Here is a 19,281-nt window from a genome sequence, read left to right on the forward strand (position 1 = left end):
TAAGATTATCCTAATTCGTTCCTGGGATGTGGGTGTCACTGGCTAGGCCAGTATTTATTGCCCGTCCTTAATTGCCCTTGTTCAGAGGGCATAGAACGGCAGATTTTCTTCCCTAAATTAGTGAACCAGATGGGTTTTTATGCCAATTGGCAATGGTTTCATGGTCATCATCAGACTTCTAATTCCAAATTCAAATTTCACCATCTGCCATGGTGGGATTTGAACCTGAGCCCCCAGAACGTTATCCTGGGTCCCTGGAATACCAGTACAGTGACAATACCACTATGCCACCACCTCCCCAACCCATCCATCTTGTAAAGGTCCAACCTGCCCCAGAACCGGTCCCAGTGTCTCAGAAATCTGATGCCCTCCCTCCTACACCAGTTCTCTAGCCACATGTTCAATCACTCAATTCTTCTGTTCCAATACTCACTAGCACGTGGCACTGGGGGTAATCCTGAAATCACTGCTTTTGAGGTCCTGCTTTTTAATCTCCTTCCTAGCTCCCTAAAAGTTCCTTTCAGGACCTCATCCCCTTTCCTACCTATGTCATTGGTACCAACATGGATCACACCTTTTGGCTGTTCACCCTCTCCTAGAAGAATGCCCTGCAGCTACTCTGACATCTTTGACCCTGGCATCAGGGAGGCAACATACCATCCTGGAGTCACGTCAATGGCAGCAGAAATGTCTGTCTGTTCCCCTAACTAACGAATCCCTTATCACTCTCCCATTCTTCTTCCTCCCCTCCTGTGCATCTGAGCCACCTGTGGTGTCACGGACTTGGCTGTGACTGCACTACTCTGAGGAACCAGTGCCTCCGCCAGTATCCAAAATGGAAAACTGATTAGCGAGCGAGATCATCTCAGGAGACACCTGCACTACCTGCCTGGTTCTCTTAGACTGCCTTGCAGTCACTCGTTCCCTGTCTGCCTGCATGCTCCTAACCTGCGATGTGACCACCTCCCTAAACACGCTGTCCATGTAGTTCTCTGCCTCGCAGATGCCAGCATAGTGACTCCAACCACTGCTTGAGTTCTGAAACCCTGAGCTCAAACTTGTGCAGCTGGTGACACTTCCTGCAGATGTGTTTGTCTAGGACACATGGTGCATCCATGACTTCCCACATTCCACTCGGCCAAGCTTCCCTGCCATACCTTAACTTTACAGACTATTTATTATAAGTAGAATAGCTGACCCAATTACTCACTAACCAGTTCCTTCCACTGCACTGAAGTAGAAAGTAGAAAAAGTGAACCTCCTCCCCCTTCACCAGACTCCCCACTCACCAAACTCATATCTGCTTGCTCTGCTTGCAAGCTGCACTCTGTTTTACTGTATGCATGTATATAGTTACAAATAGTTAACAAAGATTTGCTGTCAATATGCAGAAGACTACAAGGACTTCTTTAACAGAAACATCCTGTAACCAAGACCATCCCAACATGGTGTCAGCTCGAGATCAAAAACCCTCAACCCCACAAAAATGCTGAAAGACTAAGGGTGGAATCATCCCAGATTTGCACTAAGCACAGTAGCGGGCATGAAAAAAGATGCTTTACCCATTGGTCACAATGGCTGGATTTCACGCTGTATCATCCCCTTCCTGGTGCATCTCACCTCATTAATAATGCATTCACGGGAAACACTCCAGATTGCTGGTGGGTGGGCTTAGATTTGCCTGCCACGTGGTGACCTCAGCACTTCCTCACTCTAGGCGCCATATTTAAAGCACACCAGAGCGCAGCCTACTTCATGTCCAGAGACCAGGACTGCTCCCGGTAACAGATGATCCCGAAAGCAAAGAAGATGGCAGCCCCAAATTTAGTGATGCCTCTCTGGGGCACCTGCTGGACGCAGTGGAAGGCTACCGCAATGTTCTTTACCCCTGCTCTGGCCACAGGAGGTCCACCAGAGTCACCAATCTGGCCTGGGAGGTGGTGGTGGCAGGTGTGGTCAGCGCAAATGGAGCACAGAGGAGGTCAGCCATCCAGTGCAAGAAGAGGGTGAATGGTCTCATCTGTTCCGTCAGGGTAAGTCAACCACATCATCACTCTCAACTCACGCTCTCAAACCCATCACACATCCACAAGGATCTTACACCTCAAGGGACAATACCACTCTCACACACACCCTCACATCTTCATCAGACTCAAATTCTCTAGAACTTGCATCCTCATCCCATCCACACAAACAATCCATGAAGTGCCGTACATCCTCTCACACTCTCTCCAACTGTTTTCACGCAGGGGAAGCTGGCCCACAACAGCAGGGAGAGGTCCCAGACCAGTGGGTGGAAGTGGCCCACATTAGGCCCCTCACTCACTTTGAGGAGTGTGTCATCGCGCTGACTGGTGAGGATGTGAGGTAATTGTGAGGTCGGCGGTGAACACCCACCTGAGGATCCTGCACCACATCCTCCCTCTCTCAATGCAACTGAGAGTGCTCTTTCTCCTGCTTTGACTCTGCTGACATGCACTAATTACCTCTTCTTTGGTTTACAGGGAGCTCTACCAAGCGACCGATGCCCTCAGCCAGCCAGTCCCTCAGCTCCACCCACCTCCAGCGAAGAGGACGCCTCCTCCATTAAAGAGCTGGAAATAAGCAGCCTGGAAAACCCGTCACAGCGCTTACCCACACCCTCTACCAGCGCAGAGACACACACCTTGGTGGGATCTAGATCTAGAGCAGGCTTGGGTTCACAATCTGGTGGTCACTGCATGCCTGCAACAGGAGGAGGCAGGTTCAGCCGAGCTTCCCGGCACTCGGAAGATGCACGGGAAGGGTCATCTGTGAGGTCCAAGTCAGATGACGAGTCTCTGGATTTGGCCTTCCAACTCATCCTGGAGAGTCAGCAGAAGGCAGGGGAACATCACGCAGAGCTGTTGGAAGCCCTCTACAGAGTAGCGCACGATTGGGGGATTACGTCCGCCTGCTCTCTGATGAAGTGGTGCCCACAAATGTGCGTTTAGAGGTCTCCATGGAAAGGATAGTGGACGCCATGGAGACCCTGGTCCAGCAGAATGCGGAGATGCACACCGACCTGCACTCCATCACAATAGCCATGAGTTCCTGCAATAACAACGTGAGAGGGAAACGGGGCACTTCGACGTCCCTCCAGGTGCTCCTTCCCCTCAAGGAGTCAGGCCAGGGCCCTCAGGCACCTGGAGGAAGGAGAAGCTGCAGCTGGACACCCCTGGGTCATCCACTCAGGAATCTCAGAGGCTAACCACTCCCTCCAAATCCCCTTTACCTGTGACCCTGTCAACCTCATCCTCTGTCACTGCAGAGGGAACAGCTGGCCCACAGGAGGACAGCCAAAGCAAGCCAGAGCCCTCAAGACCTCGGCTCTCTAGAGGACACATGCCAAAGTCAACAGAGGCAACAGGGCCAACCATTGCACAGGTTGTCTCCACCCCTGCTATGGATGTCAGGGCAGCATCTGGAAGAAGTGGTAGGCCTAGAAAAGTTAAGAAATTCTGATCACAAGTGATTGCATGGGTGAAAATATTTTGTCACTTTATAATGTGAAAATATATTTACTCTCACTGAATAATGTGTAATGTTGTCTTTCAGCTTCATTGACAGGCTTCGCGAGTCCTCCCCCTGCATCCCCCCTCCACTAGCAATTCAGCTGCACGCAGCCGGACCATGAGTGATTCTGGAGGGAGAAGTGTGTATGTGGCAGGGCCTTTTGGGGCCTCGTACAAGCACTATCCCACATGGAGACTTCATCCATTACACTCATCTCACTGTCCCAAGCATTTTCAATGCTGCCTGCTGGGGTTCCCTTTCACTTGTCCATCTGAGCTGACCTGCATCTCTGACCACCCACTGGTCACACTCCCATGCAGCACCTGTGTCCGTCAAACACACGGCTCCGCTCACTTTCGATTTCTGCGAATTGGTAGTTGTTAAGTTTATCGTTAGATTCCCCCATCTTTTCCCCTCCCCCAGTCACCCAAGTCCTTTCCCCCATCACTGTGGACCCCCCCTAACATCACCTTCCACCTCCCCACTGTCACCTACCAACCCAAACCCTTGTCATTCCAGGATGTCCAGGTGGATATGCACGTTCCCTACCATCCTAAGAATCCCACCCCCATCCACATTGGTCTCCCCAATCTCCTCCTTCCCCACCCCCAGGGTCCGTGTCTGCCTCCAAATCCCCACCAACCACCCTCACCGTCCCTTCTACCGTTACCAACTCATCCTCAGCTTCCCGCCCTTCGGCTCCCTCTGCCCCCTCTCACACTCACCATTTCCTTCTACCACATCCACCCTTGGTTCACTCCCCAGGATGCAGTCATTGACTCCACAGACCTCCCCCCTCTCTTGCATGTTCACCTAGACATCCCCCCCCCCGACTTTACTCCCTCCTCCGCCCTTACTCCCTCCTCCCCCAAGACCACTTCCCTACTCCAAACTTCCTCCATTACATCTTCCTCACCCCTCACATCTACCTCCCCACCCGCAACCTCACCCCCCCCCCATGACAGCTTAGTACCCCCCCGCCTCCCAACTTCACCCCCCACCCCACCTCCGCGCTCCGTACATGTTCCTCTCCCACTCAAAGCTAGACTTTCCTCTCCCACTCCCAACTGGTACACCTTCCTGTCCCACTCACAGCTGGACCTTCCTCCTCCCCCCACTTCGCCGATCATCCATAACAGCCCAAGGCCAAGACCGTGATGTTCCGAAGCAGACCTGAAGCATCAACAGGGACCTTCCACCTTCTGAGAGCTGCTTCACGGCGGAGCCATGTCCGTGAGGATCCACCTAGCATGCGATGCACATGTTCCTCCAGGGTCCGGTAGCTGTAGGGTTTCAGTATCATCTTCTCCTTGGGGTGTCGGCAATCTGAGCAAGGCCCTAACGGTAGGTCCCAAGGCATGTCACACTTGTCCAGATGTGTTCTAGACCTATGTGCTTTCCCGCCGGTATAATGGTAAATCAGGCATGAGGGGACAATTCCAATCAGGCCTTACTTTGCATCCCATTACCAGGATGTAAACTGGGTTCACGATGGCCTCCAGTGAGATTCGCGTACTACCATGGCGAGCACCATTGGATGATCCCGCTATGATTTCACGTCGGTATGAAGCCGATTTCTGCCCGTCACACTGAATGAGTCAGCTGCCAAATTTGATGAGCTTTTAAAATCCTTTGACATTTACTTCAACTTGCAATCCAAATGTTGGAGAGAGCTGAATTCAATAAGAGGGTTCAACTGTCTGGGAAACCTGCTTATTCCTTCATAAATGCCTACAGGATGGCAGAGGGGTGTGAATATGGAGTTTTAAAGACTGAACTCATCAGAGACAGTCATGGTGGGTGTTGCAGATAATTCATTCTTTGACCTCCTACAAGCTAAAGATGATTTTACCCTAGACAAGGCAATCCAGCTACGGGAGCAACACAGAACAATTGAAAGGGGAGAGAATACAACATGGGGCAGAAGCCAACCCACAGTCCAGCTTATCAGGTCACAAATATGCAGGGAAAATCCAATCAGGAAAAGCAATTCCTAAACAGCCCAGCAGAGCGACCTTGCCAGCATGCAGTGCAAAGCGCCCTCAGGAAAGATCAGTGTTGGAATAGCATTAAGACAGTAGTAACAATATAAATGTGTAAGGCTAATAACAATGTAAGACATGAAGTAAACTAGTGTAACTCTAGATCCATGGGATAAAGCCTTGGGGGGAGGTGTAGTCTGGCACATACATGGTTAATGTGGGACTAAGTACAGTACCGCCCACACAGTGATGTAAGAAGGCACATGATCCAGACTTGGGTCAGTGCCATGTTGAATAGTGACATGTTAAGACCTAGACATGGAGATAGCTCCTTGCCTGTACCCTTTACTGTATATATGTATATAGTTACAAATAGTTAACAAAGACTTGCTGCTAACATATAGAAGACTATGAAGACTCCTTTAACAGACACATTCTGTAACCAACATCATCCCAACAATCCGCAGTGTTTGAAATGAACGCTCAAATGGAGTGATGTTTTTCAGATCTCAAACACACTCCTATGGAATAATATACCCATTCCTTCCACTCCCATGCCACGGAATACATTTTCTCCTGAGTGGCCTAGTATTGCAGTGAAAGGCTCTATTACACCACGGAAAATAAATTTGGCAGCTTCACTTTCTGCTAATGCTCAGCATGATGGAAGGTATAATGTTCCTTAGAATCTACTTTAAATAAATTGGACTGCTGAACATTTAAAAGCTCTTCAAAAAAAGGCAGGTCATCATTTTGTGGCCTATAAAAAAACTTCAATGGACTCCAATTACTGCCAATGTGGTAGATAGCTAATTTAGCAAAGATCAACAGTTGCCACTGTAACCACAAAAAGTTTTCCATTCCTAAATGCCAATGGGTGACCTGTGCTGGAAAGTTTTTGCTTGTGGGTCTTGCAGGAGGGTGGGCTGGTAATGCCTCCACAGTGCAATCAGCTGCTGATACTCACACTTGTATGTGAATGATGATCGCTAGGGCAATGTAATAAAGGATTTTAGACATCTATCTGTCCATACTCCAGCATGTGTCAGCCTTCTTTATTGAGAGAACTCCAAAAACTGATAAAGAATAACCAGCAAAACCTACTTGATTAGTACCTACCAGTCAGAGCTGTTGCCCATTTGAATGTTTTTTTAGTATTGTTACGTATAGTTTTGCTCTTTTCACAGGTTGGTAGATGTACCACCAAGCTTTTAATTTTTTTTCTATAAGCCCTATGATAGAATATTGTTCTTCCTGTCATTGCATACAGTGAACTTTGCCAACATCTCCAGCATGCTATTCACTCCAGGTATCCCTTAGTGAAGAAAGCCTGGTTTCTCTTATTCCTATGTACATCCCTCTGTCTATTTGTGCACTGTAATTCCTCTGGGAAAAAAAATAAGAGAACACTTCACAGAATCATCTTGGATATACCACTAACAGATTGCTTTCCTTATTACGGAAACCTAGAATGTAAAACAGTCCTTCAGCTTATGCATAATTGAAAATAAATCTACCTAAGACAATGGCCTTGATATTAACCTCCACAAGGAGAGGGTCGAGGTGTGCATTAGATCATTTTCATGTACTGTACATCAGAGTGTCCAAGTGTGAGCATGGAGGGGTGGAACACTAATTCACATATTTAAATTTAACTCCCATGGTGCAACTGGGAGACTGATTTAAAATTGATTGTTGCTGCACAGATTTCTCAGGGGTTGGGAAATCCAGCAGTGAAATTGAGATGGGAATCCTCAGCTCCACAAGGACATTGCCTATTTCTGCACACTTTGTGGGCCAGGAGAAACAGGAGTGCTATCCCCGTCCCCAAATGTAGGCCTCCCCTCAATCCTCCCAGTTGCTGGGCCTCTCCTGACACCTGATTGCAAACGACCATCCCCAAGAACCCCGGCTGTGATTTGCAACTGCTGATATTTCCATCCTGCCCATTGGCATCCTGCTGTTAAATTTGTGGAGGACCTCCGCATTCCTGACCTTGCCGGGTTCTTGACCTTTTTTTTACCTCATCAGCACCCTCCCCATAAGCATCTGGGCCAATGTTTTTGATTAGACATAGAAATCAGGATGACCCTTAATTAGATTAATGATATTTCATTTTCTAGTGAGCCTCATTACAGACTTGACTATTTGGATCTGCCTGTGCGATGCAAAGGTTGCAAAACATAGCTGTCTCTTCCCTGACTCTATCAATTAGATTCAACTACATTGTTTCTAGCTAATGACCAATGGAATACTCTGGATAGTCCACATATTACCAACCATCCATTATTGGTCAACATCATAATTTTTCAACATTGACAGGAACGTAAACCTGGCAGCATCACATTAACCACCTGTTGCACATCCTGCTTGGATTTTCCATTCCCCAGATGGGGAATTTTCACTCTTGGGCAGGAAGATGGCAGGATTCAATGGTCACCTGCCCAAGAGCTGCAGTGGAGGCCAGCTCCTTGTTAATGGTCAGGCCTCATTAACATCCCATTGATAGCTTTGTTCCCAAAATGGGTGTCCAGAGGCAGTTCACATATTGGGTTTCCGAAAATCAGGCAACATGGAGTTGGCAGGCTGGCAATCGGGTAAGTTGTACAGCTGGGAGAGCTTTCAGGGTGTTTTGCAGGTGGAAAGCAGGCAGGCGCTTGGTTCAGTAGACAATTATAGTTACACAGGGGTTCTAGTTAAGTGATTTGCATATATTCAAGCAGTTCCAGTCTGATTAAAGCAGGTGTCTCAACCAAAGGAAATAGCCATGTGATGAAACCTAAGTCCTGTTCTGTCTGGAAGGAACTGCAATTTCTCATATGGACTTTAACAGAAAGCAAAATCAGACAGCATATATAATCCATCCATTGCCCCCGCTGCCTGCCCCAGAAGCTGAAAGCTCCCCCTTAATGTTAGCACTGCAACCAGAGCTGGATGTGTATCAGTGACATGGCCGAAAAGCACCTCCCCTGCCAGATCCTGTCCGCTCAACTCTCAAATTTTCCATGTTCCAGGGAGGACAAAGAAACACTTCAAAGACATTCTGAAAGCCTCTTTGAAGCGCAACAGCATTGACCTTAATTACTGAGAGGAGCCTTGCTACCAATCATTCAGAATGGTGACAAACTGTCCATCAACTTTTCCACTTGTATATCGTTTCCCCAGTTGTCATGCCTTAATGGTGAGGCAAAGTGACTTCAGAGAAAGAAAGAAAAGGAAACAAATCTTACACTCATAATCCCAATGCCTGATTGAACATCCTGTCGCATGTGCCTGCTCAATTATATAAAGACCCGTGGCAGAAACCTGTGACCCTGAGTAAACGTCACCCTCGAATTGAGGGACAGCTGACAACGAATGTTAGCACAGTAATAGTTCCCACATCTGCTGGTTTCAACCACAAGCCAATGGGTTCTTGCTGCTGGACAAATTAGTGGAACAAAAGTAACCCCAATAAATTTAGTAACATGAATATTTACACAAATATTTCCTTTCAATGGTCTCTGCAGTATGATTAGACAATTGTGGAACACTCGTAACCTGACACAATGGTGTGACACACAGTGTAAACAGAACAACAACAGCCCTTAGCCACCTCAGACAACCCCCGCAAATCAGTGACCAGGGTTCCTGACTGAAATAGGCAGGGGCCTATTTGACTATACAAATCAGGTATCTATGCTGGTTGAAGGACTCTACTTGTAATTTTCAGTACAAATAGATGGATCATGCATGTAAGCTGCTCCTATTACTACTTGGGCTTGAGTGTCCTAACCAGTGGTCTTTAAAAGTACCACTGGAGGCTACTCATAAAGCAACACCTAAAAATGCAATTTTGTGGGGCCTTAGGGAGCAGAAATACTCCGCTACACCCCACGAAAGATTGTGATATGAACTGACTGCTCAGTGAAAGAGAAAAGAAAGTCTTATATTTATATAGGGCCTTTTATGACTTTAGGATTTCCCAAACCACTTTACAGCTGATTAAGTACATTTTGAAAAGTAGTCACTGTTGTGTAATGTAGAAAGTGCAATGGACCCTCCTTTATTATTTTTCTCTGGCTCAGTACTGCTATGGAACCATCAGAGTTTCCATCCCCTTGGACCAGCAAACTACCCATCAACACTTGTCAAGCACTCAGCAGCTCACCGATCGCAAGACCCATGGTTGAGGCCTAGCTCTACTGGTATCGAGCAGGTGGTGCAATCACATCACCTGCTGCATCCTCCCAATACAGGTGAATTCTGAAAAATCACCTAAGTGAACATTTTCACATTGCCAATGGTGGATTGCCACAGAGATACAAAATTACAATAGAAGTATGTGTAAACATTAACCCAGAAATTGCTGTAGAAATGAGTAACATGAATTGGATTTTTAATGTCTCTTCAGGCCATATTATTTTTGAGCCGCAAAGTAGTGGAAATGCAAATTGGTAATGGTGTGGTGAGGTCAACGGTGTATCTGGGACCTGATGGATATTGGGTCAGATGGTCTATCTCCTTATCCAATTAAATTTAAGGACATAGAAAGAAACAGAATGAATAATGGAGAAGGAACTAATGTGAATTAGAATCCAATTAGATAAAGAAAGAGAAACAAGGGGAGACAAAGGATGATAGGATTAAGAGAAATAGAAAAAAGGAGATAGAAAGGATAATTACGAAAAAAAAATGTAAGCATTTTAACTTTTAACTATCTCTAGGAAAAATTTACTAGCTACAGTAATGAGCTTTCAGAGTTTCAATTGTTCTCCAAAGTTGAGTGGCTTGTTAGGACCATAAATCACTTTACCAGAGCAGTTGCAACATGGGGCAGGATATTTACGTCAGCGAGTGGGGGGCGGGGCCCGCTCGCCGACGCATAAAATGACACGGAATGACGTCAGGTGGAACTCCCAACGTCGCCCCGCATCATCTCCATTTTCAGGTCGGCGGGGGCGCAGCTGAATCATCCGTGCGCCCGCCGACCGGTCAATGGCCTATTGAGGCCATTTGAAAAGTCATTAACCTAATTAATGGACCTTCCCATCCAACCTTAGGGTTGGCGGGCAGGCCAGGAGCCCTGGCGGGCTTCAGAAAAAGCATTAAACCTCACCCACAGGTGGGATGAAGTTTCATGAGGGATTTTAAATTTTTAATAAAGGTTTGAGTTTAAGTCAATGTCACATGAGGGGACATGTCAGGGAAATTTTTTAAGCATTTACGTTAAAAGTTTTATTCCTGAGCTGATCTCCCTGAGGCAGCACTTAGCCTCAGGGAGTTCAGTGTGCTCTTTAGTGCGCATGCCTTAATCGGCCCACCCAAGTGAAATGGCGGCGCAGCCCCCATTGGGGGCGCCAATTGGACCCGCTCCTGCACTTGCCCCCCAACGGGGGTAAAATTCTTCCCATGAAATACCAAATGTCTGCAACAAGGTTACTTTGTGATTACCAGCAATCTCTTGATACTCAGGGGGAGACTGATGGCAAGGTCATGATTTTATGAGCAAGTTGTCCTGCAATTTGTGATGATCTGCAATTCATCACGTATCTCTTCCTTGCCACAAATTGTTACTTACACATTAATTTAATGACCTCAATGGTGACCCTTGTTGACCAGCTGAAAAGCTGGTGGCAACGCTGCCACAGCCATGATGGAGGCCCCAAAAGACAAGTGAGTGGGGCAGCTTGCTGGGGCAAGTCAGGCAGACCCTGGTGAGGGGAGGTAGGGGATGTTGTGGCGGTCGGGAAGCTCTTTCAGCAGGGGCAGCCCTTGCTGCCGATGGGGGGCCCTCCATGAGGCACATGATGTCTGACCAGGAGGGCACTTCCCTTCAAGCCTGCAGGGAGGCTGTCAGGGTGTATCTGGCGACCTACCACTAATAAAGTATCAGAAGCAGAGGGAAAAGAGACTTAAGTGCCCATAACTTGGCTGCCTCGACCTTCGCTTCCCCGGATTTAATCGGCAGGGAGTCGGGAATGCAATGGGCCCTTCCTCCTGATTTTATGCCTCCCACCATCCCTACCACCTCCCAGCCTGCTCTTGGGGGTGGGGAATTAAATCCTACCCACTAGTGTGCACTGTCAACTTGCCATTATTCTTCCAGCAATTTCTGGGAATTAATGCTAAATAACTATTGTGAACAAACACTGATAATTCTATTTCCATGAAAGCAGTCCCCTAGTTGGGTCTTGGGTCCATTACCTATTGCAATCACATCTTATTCCACCTAGGGCAGGAATTTATGGCCCCGCCCACCGCTGGGATCATCCAATCCTGCCGAAAGTCAATGGACTTTTGGCTGAGCCACCAAATCTCCTGTGGCGTATCCCAACACAATGGGGCTGGAAAATCCCAGCCCTAATTTTAATGACTTAAGTACAGTATTCAGGCGGAAGTCAATTGTCTGATCCCATCACCATGCCTCAAGGTAACACCGGTTTCCCAAGATATGTACGTATTATATAAATATTACTTAGTACAATTTTGAAATTATTTTGTTTATTTTTTACTAATGATTCTTGTAGAGATTCATTAATGCACATTTAGGTAATTATCACTGCCTCAATCCTTTAATTAATTTTTCTAAATCTTGACAAAAATTACTTTCTACATCCTGTACTTAGTGCACATTCAAAATCATGTGAATTGAAGTTTCGCCCATGAACAATAAAGAAATATTAGTGCACGTATGTGAAAATGACAGCAAAGTGTATGTGTTGCATAATCAATAAAGAATGAGTTTAGTAAGGTTTTCACATCAAGAAGCACCTGTGCCTCACTGTGGCTGGAATAAATCATTGCTGTAGTAATAGGAGTGAAGTCAGTAATGGGTTTAATAATCAAGAGATGAGTTAATATAACAACCATCAATGTTTTCTCTCTTGAAGTTTTAAAGCTGTCATCTTGCCTACGAAATACTCTCAATTCAGTGTGATTTATGTGAAGTACCCATGCAAGTAGGCTAAACCAGATTTACCACAAGAAACCATTGGAGGATAAATACCATTGCTTAAATTTATTCATACAAGGGATTACCAGTGACAAACAAGTGTTAACTCAGATGCATTTGTGCACACTGCTGCTCCCAAGTTGAACAAGTTAAAATTACAGTGTCTCTTCTGGGCATTCCAATTAATCTATTACTGAAATATGGAATCAATTAACATATTTGAATCTCTATCACTGGCTTGCATGAGTTATTCTTCTTGTAACAGTTATGCACACTTTGTTGCAGGAGCCGAGTTCCTAGTTTTCAAGTTATTCAGAGTCACTCAGTAAGCTGTCTCAAGGAACTAATTCAATGTCTGAATATGCTTAAATATGACAACACGCTGAAAAACCTAAAAATCTAATCGCAAAGAACCCATCAAAGATGGCAGAGTAGTGACTTTAAGTCATGAATTTGGAGCTGTCTGGAGACAGGTGAAACAGAAACCTATTGCTTGACTATACTACAATAGAGCTATCCTTGAATTGCAACCATACAAGATTCGTTCCAATATGAACCTGGTAGTGTAGGAGTATTATTAATTTCAATGGATAAAGTTGAGTTGGGCAAGTGACACTGTAATCTTAAGTACAACATAGGAGCTGATGAATTAGAAAGAAGTGACAAACAAACAAATGTGACAACATTCCTTGAAAGAAAACACAGTGGAACAAGGTGGAGGTAAGTGTGAAAGATATGTGCACCATTTATTCATGTATTGCTATGGGATTTTATTGATTACAGCATCAACATCATTTGGTGTTCACATTGAAAGTTAGGACACAAAAAGAAACAATTGGCTAACAACCTATCTACAGGAATTCTATTCTCAATGCTTCAGATGCACTCAGTGACTAGTTTAGTAGAGCCAATGAAAGTCTTAAAAACTGCTGCTTGAAAACCATTCCTCCAGTCTCACCTTCATTCTTCAAGTAACAATAAACTAACCTCCACAACAAAACTTACACACTGCCGATAATATGTTAGCCAGAGCTTGCTCGCTCGCTATCTTCCTCAATACAATTGCCTCACTTTTTCTTTACTGTTTTTTCCTGTTCAACTTGCTCTTCTTCGTCCTCAGGGATGAACACACTTACAGTAAAATCACCCGTCTCTGTGCCATATTTGTTTTTTACGAGGATGCTGTATTTGCCAGAGTCCGCAGTTCTGACATCGGTGACAGTGAAGGAAGCAAACTTTCCCGAGTCAAACTTCAGTATCAGATGAGCATCTCCCAGCAGCTCCCTGTCGTTCTTCAGCCAGGAAACTTCAGGAACAGGTTCTCCCCAGACATTACAAGTAAGGTTAAGTGCCTAAAAAGAAATAATAAAAAAAAGTCATTTTTCTTAACAAGCTGCAAATGAGCCATTAAACTGTAAAATGTAATTACTTTAAACTCTAAAACATCTTATTTATTTCAGTGTGTGGTTCACCTGCTTAAACAAGGATTAGATTTTATAATTAGCTCTCAAGATTTTCTGTTGATCATTCAAAAACTAGAGGTTAAATATCTTCTATGATAAGGAATTATTAATACCAATCAAATTTCTTAAATGTAATGCAAAATTTCTGCCCTCAAATTGTTTCATTGTATTCTATGCTAAAAGGCCACAGTTAAAATGTAGAACAGCATCATACTTGTCAGCCAACAGTCTAACGACATGTACCCTCCCTTAAAAAAGGAAAATATTGCAGATGTTGTATTTCCAGCATTTTTCTGCTTTTATTTACCTTTCCTTCCTGGATTGTAACAACATCAGGCAAACCTCCGATAACACGAGCACGATCTAACAGAAAAAAATTCTCTTAGGCATGACAACATGAAGGTACATCTTAAAGTGCAGATTTCCTGATACAAAATGACACAGTTATAAGTGCCATAGTAACCCAACATGGTCAGAACTAGACAGTGGAAAAAGCAATTTTAATTCCCACTTTCAACTTGGTCACTTTGGGGGGAGCCCAGGTGGGAGTTAAGTGTTTTTCCAATGTGGGACTGTGAAATATTGGAGGGTAAGTCAATCACAAGACATTTTTATGCCCCTGCACGGGTATCTTGGAAAAGAATTGCAAAGCTGCGGGTTTGTAATTGAAATGGTCTAATTGAATGGTGGAATAGGTTCAAAAGGCTAAATGGCATCCTCCTGTCCTGATGTTCCTATACACAGTCCAGTAAAATTATGGAATTTTTAGAGAAAATATTGAATTTATACCCTCAGAAAAGATTGACAATTTTAAATACAACTATGCCAGTTACCTCAACAATCCATTTATTAAAGCTGCAATTTAACTATATAAAAATACTTGATATTTTTTAAAAATACCTGAGAATATGATACTCACTTCTTTCAGCGATTGCAGCCTGTCTGTTTATTAAAAATTCAAAAAAGTAAAATAAATTAAAACAAAAAATGTTAATGTGCATATGAAGCAATTCTATGCATACACATTGAGAATTATAAATATATTTTGATATCACCAAAACAGTGATACCATAAAAACAGACATCCGCTCGATTTTGCTATCGGTGGTATTGAAAAAGGAGAAATGAGAAGTAATCAGGGTGGTAATGTTATCTGATTTTTTTTAACTGACTAAATGCAGAAACGTTTGAGACTTTTAAATAAAACAAGATACAAACACAATACATTGGTAACAAATGACAATTCTGTGAAATGAGTATATTTATTTACAAATGCTTTAGTTTTAGTTATTACTGATTTACTGTTACCGCAAGATCTATGATAAACCAATAAAAAACAGTGCAGTGCTTCCCCGATGATCCAGTTACTTAACACACTGACCACATTCTACAAGAAGCAGGTCCTAAATACTACATTGTTGTGGATACTGTAATCATCTAAAAGAATCGCAAATGTTCTACATTTCCTTCCCCCTAAGTGGCCTTGGGTTTTTGATCTGTTTTACCCAGGAGACTACACAGCAGCCTAAGGGAGTTTCTTGATGTGATACTCAAGGCCTTATATGCAACAAGCTAGATAAACCAGCAATCTTTTCCAGTCTGATGTTTTGAATGCTCATATGAGTAGATCATTCAAACAGGCTCAATCTCCAGTATGTGTTGTATTTGCTTATCTGAGCATGGGCTTTTCTTTTTATTTGTTCATGGGATGTGGGCATCACTGCCTAGGCCACCATTTATTGCCCATCCCAGTCAACCACATTGCTGTAGGCCTGGAGTCACATGTAGGCCAGACCAGGCAAGGACAGCAGATTTCCTTCCTTAAAGGGTATCCGTGACCCAGGTGAGTTTTTACAACATCATTAGACTTTTAATTCCAAATTTTCATTGAATTCAGGTTTCATAAGCTGCCATGGTGGGATTCAAACCCAGGCTCCCAAAGCACTACCCTGGGTGTCTGCATTATTAGTCCAGCAACAATACCACCACACCACCGCCTCCCCTAAGATTATGAAGTGAAAAATTGAATGTGCTGTTGCTTCAAACTACTATCTAACAACAACTGTTGAAAATACATGTGCATGGACAACAGATGGACTTAGGACTGAATAACTACTGAATTATCTAATCTGAGGGATGGAGGTTGCAAGTTTAGAATTGTTTGTTTCAAATGCCTCCCCTTTTCTCCTCTCTCCCCCACCCTACCCCACGGCCCGTCCAATGTTGAGAAAATTTTTAAATTGGTCAAGAGGCATGTTTGTCCCCCAAATTTTTCGTTTGTACATTGAAAATTGGTATGCTACAATTCATTTTAAATCATTGTCATTCCTTTATAATTTTTTTCAATTCTAAAAGTAGGGAAAATAAATGGTATTTATGGTTAACCATTTCCAATAGACCTACCAGATTATTGCTTTCCTAAAAGTTGCCTGAGTGGTCAATCTCTCAACCTGCCCCAATGCACAGAGGACAAGACTGAATGAAAGACTGACTTTGTCTCAACGCTTCATTTGTCTTTGCTCCTCACAGATACTTTCTAGCATATTCTGGTTCCATTACAAAGGTAACCATTTGCATATGCATCAGACGCAACCAAAATTAGAAAATTGTTTAAAACAACAGACCAAATTGAGGGCACAATATAGTTGTAATGAGACTCATAATTGAAATCTACTGTCAGTCTTTATGTTGTTCAAAAGAAGAATTAAGTTAATGCTTTGGTGATTTAAATATGCCTGAATTTATATTCTGCAGGACTTGTGTACTTTTGAGGCTATTATTTTATCAGACTTATCTAATAAGTGGCCTACTGCATAAAGATTGAGTAACATTTAGCTTACTGAATAACTTTCCATTCTGTTTTACTCATCTCACTTTCAATAATAGGGCTACATGGGAGCCTTCTTCTGATCGCTTCAGACTAGGCATGTAATTCTTGCTCTTTATCTTTTTATAGTGTTTACTTGCCATTAGTTTTGTTAGAATATGGAGAATTGCCACATGCTTACAGCATGCAGTAGAAAGCGTTACCAGCAAAAGAACACATGTTGTGAATGTATTAGCTTTTGCATCTAGTTGTTTAATCCACTTTACAAAATGAAGAACGTGATACAATTACAGGAATAGCCAAAGTTTCCTTTATTGACAGATAGTGGACTGGCCTTTTCCTAAATGGGTTTCCCTGGATGAGCAGTGCAGTTTCCATGCTCCTGCTTTAGTTATACTGGGGCTAATTTTTACCTTCACTGCCTGGGTGGTAACCTGACGGAACGGATTGCAATTTCATCATAAGAAAAATTGAGCAAATTTTACAATGACTGCCAATCTGCTGTCTTTTACAATTTCTTTTTTCACTACCATTAGGCCATTAGAATGTGCACAGTTCCATAAATAGTGACTGATTTGATATGAATATTAAAGGAGAAATTATTAAGCCAGCAGCATTGAAAATAAGAAATGTTCAAGAAATATTGCTTAACTGCCTGTGACATTTCACAGAGAGAGAGAGAGAGAGAGTCAAGACCAAAGACAAGCAGGGTTAGAAAGCATGGAGATAACTAGATCTAGGGAGGGGGAAGAGACATCTTCACAGGGTGGCTCTACTGGCTAAGGTTACCCTACTGCTGAATGACTGTGAGGTGCAGGAACGCAAAAGGTTATCACATTGTTGTGACAGAGCACAATTAGTAGCCCAAGGGAATAACCAGTTGAATACTTGTGAGAAGTTGAAATGATGGCTATTTAGGTCAGAGAGTGGGCATAGTTATAAACATAGATTTATGAGTTGTTGGAATGGTTTAACAGCCTCTAAAAACGTTTACATGAAACTGCATGTTCCGAAATCTGGAAAAGAGTTCAAAAACTGCTGCAGGCCGATCTACTCCAGTGAGATGTTCCTAACATTAGCAAGTAGCACTGCAAAACCAGTGTCATAACACCCCCTACAGGAAAAATGGATATTGCAGGTAAATTTAATGGAAAATGCCTTAAGGGTTTGATATGTTTTCAATGCATTAAAAAATGAAATGCAGTAACTCACTTAACATTTTTAAATTATGCTTGGCATTAGCTTGAACTCTAAAAAGTGCCTGTTTGCATACAAAGTGTATGTTTGTCATACCCTATCTAAGATCACACATAGGGAATGAAGGAAACCAGCACCTGCGGAGTCATAAAAACAAAAAACTGTGGATGCTGGAAATCCAAAACAAAAACAGAATTACCTGGAAAAACTCAGCAGGTCTGGCAGCATCGGCGGAGAAGAAAAGAGTTGATGTTTCGAGTCCTCATGACCCTTCAACAGAACCTTAACCTTGTTAGTTCTGTTGAAGGATCATGAGGACTCGAAACGTCAACTCTTTTCTTCTCTGCCGATGCTACCAGACCTGCTGAGTTTTTCCAGGTAATTCTGTTTTTGCCTGCGGAGTCATACTCCAGCAAGGAATCAATAACAGTTCTTAGTAAAATTGGTGTACTTACTTCAGCCTCTGGAATTCTGCGAAGGCTTCATCAAATACTTTAAGAAGGAGAGAGACAGGAGTGGTTGTTAAATGTGCGATACATTAGTTCACCAACTACATTGCAATGAAAACCATTTCAATTTCCTGCTTGATAAAGAACTGGCTTTGCAGATCAGCTGCCTGTCATAGAAACTGTCTGATTTTCATTCCTATCAATTCAAAAGAGCTGTCAATCTGCAACGCCAAATTTACACCCAGGCGACAAATTGACAATCTACCTAATATGTTTATATTATCGCCACTGCTGCTATCAGATTTAATTTTTCACAGGTCACACCTCTGATTTGATAACTGAGAGTATAGTCCATTGAGGGTCTATAGTGCTGCACTAATTCATCATAAAATTATAGGATACAACTTCCATGCCCACGTGATATGAAATCAGGATAAAACTGAAGTCATCAAACCGAGGCTAAGCACCTCCCTGATGAATACAAAACCATTGTAATTGAAGACTATCTCCTAATACGACTGGTTACAGAGCTAAGGCCTTAGAATAGGACATTTACCTGTCCTAATTTGGCGGAAAGCCAGATGTTATGGAAAGATCTAAGTGAGGGAAAGTGCTTTAGTGTAATATGGTCAGCAAAATGGTGGAGCACATTCAATTAGCTGAATTACCTACTCCTGGTTTTGACAGTCCTCGCCTAGTTAGATGTGCTAATAAGCGTCACATACTGTGGAATTTGAAATGCGTGGCACAATGTGTAGTGGATTAGAATCAGCAAATGGTTCAACCTTAACAGAAGCCTATAAGTAGCATTAATTCTGGTGCTTTACTGTACTTGTCAGAAGCAATTAAACATCCTTTAATATCAATAAAACTAACAAAATACGAAAAAATATTTT

General features: G+C 43.4%; 1 protein-coding gene across 1 annotated transcript in view; it reads right to left on the reverse strand.

Annotated features, from left to right (window-relative positions):
* myom1b (myomesin 1b) overlaps nt 1–19,281 on the reverse strand; it is a 210,909-nt gene that overhangs the window by 32,457 nt on the left and 159,171 nt on the right. Inside the window, exons 34-37 of the mRNA XM_078540637.1 lie at nt 18,392–18,428; nt 14,833–14,855; nt 14,221–14,276; nt 13,587–13,802 (exon numbers count right to left, since the gene is read on the reverse strand). Coding sequence (XP_078396763.1) covers nt 13,587–13,802; nt 14,221–14,276; nt 14,833–14,855; nt 18,392–18,428 — 332 coding nt within the window. The remainder of the gene's footprint in view (nt 1–13,586; nt 13,803–14,220; nt 14,277–14,832; nt 14,856–18,391; nt 18,429–19,281) is intronic.

Source organism: Cetorhinus maximus, chromosome 4 (assembly GCF_964194155.1).
Source record: "Cetorhinus maximus chromosome 4, sCetMax3.hap1.1, whole genome shotgun sequence".
In the NCBI taxonomy this organism is placed as follows: domain Eukaryota; kingdom Metazoa; phylum Chordata; class Chondrichthyes; order Lamniformes; family Cetorhinidae; genus Cetorhinus; species Cetorhinus maximus.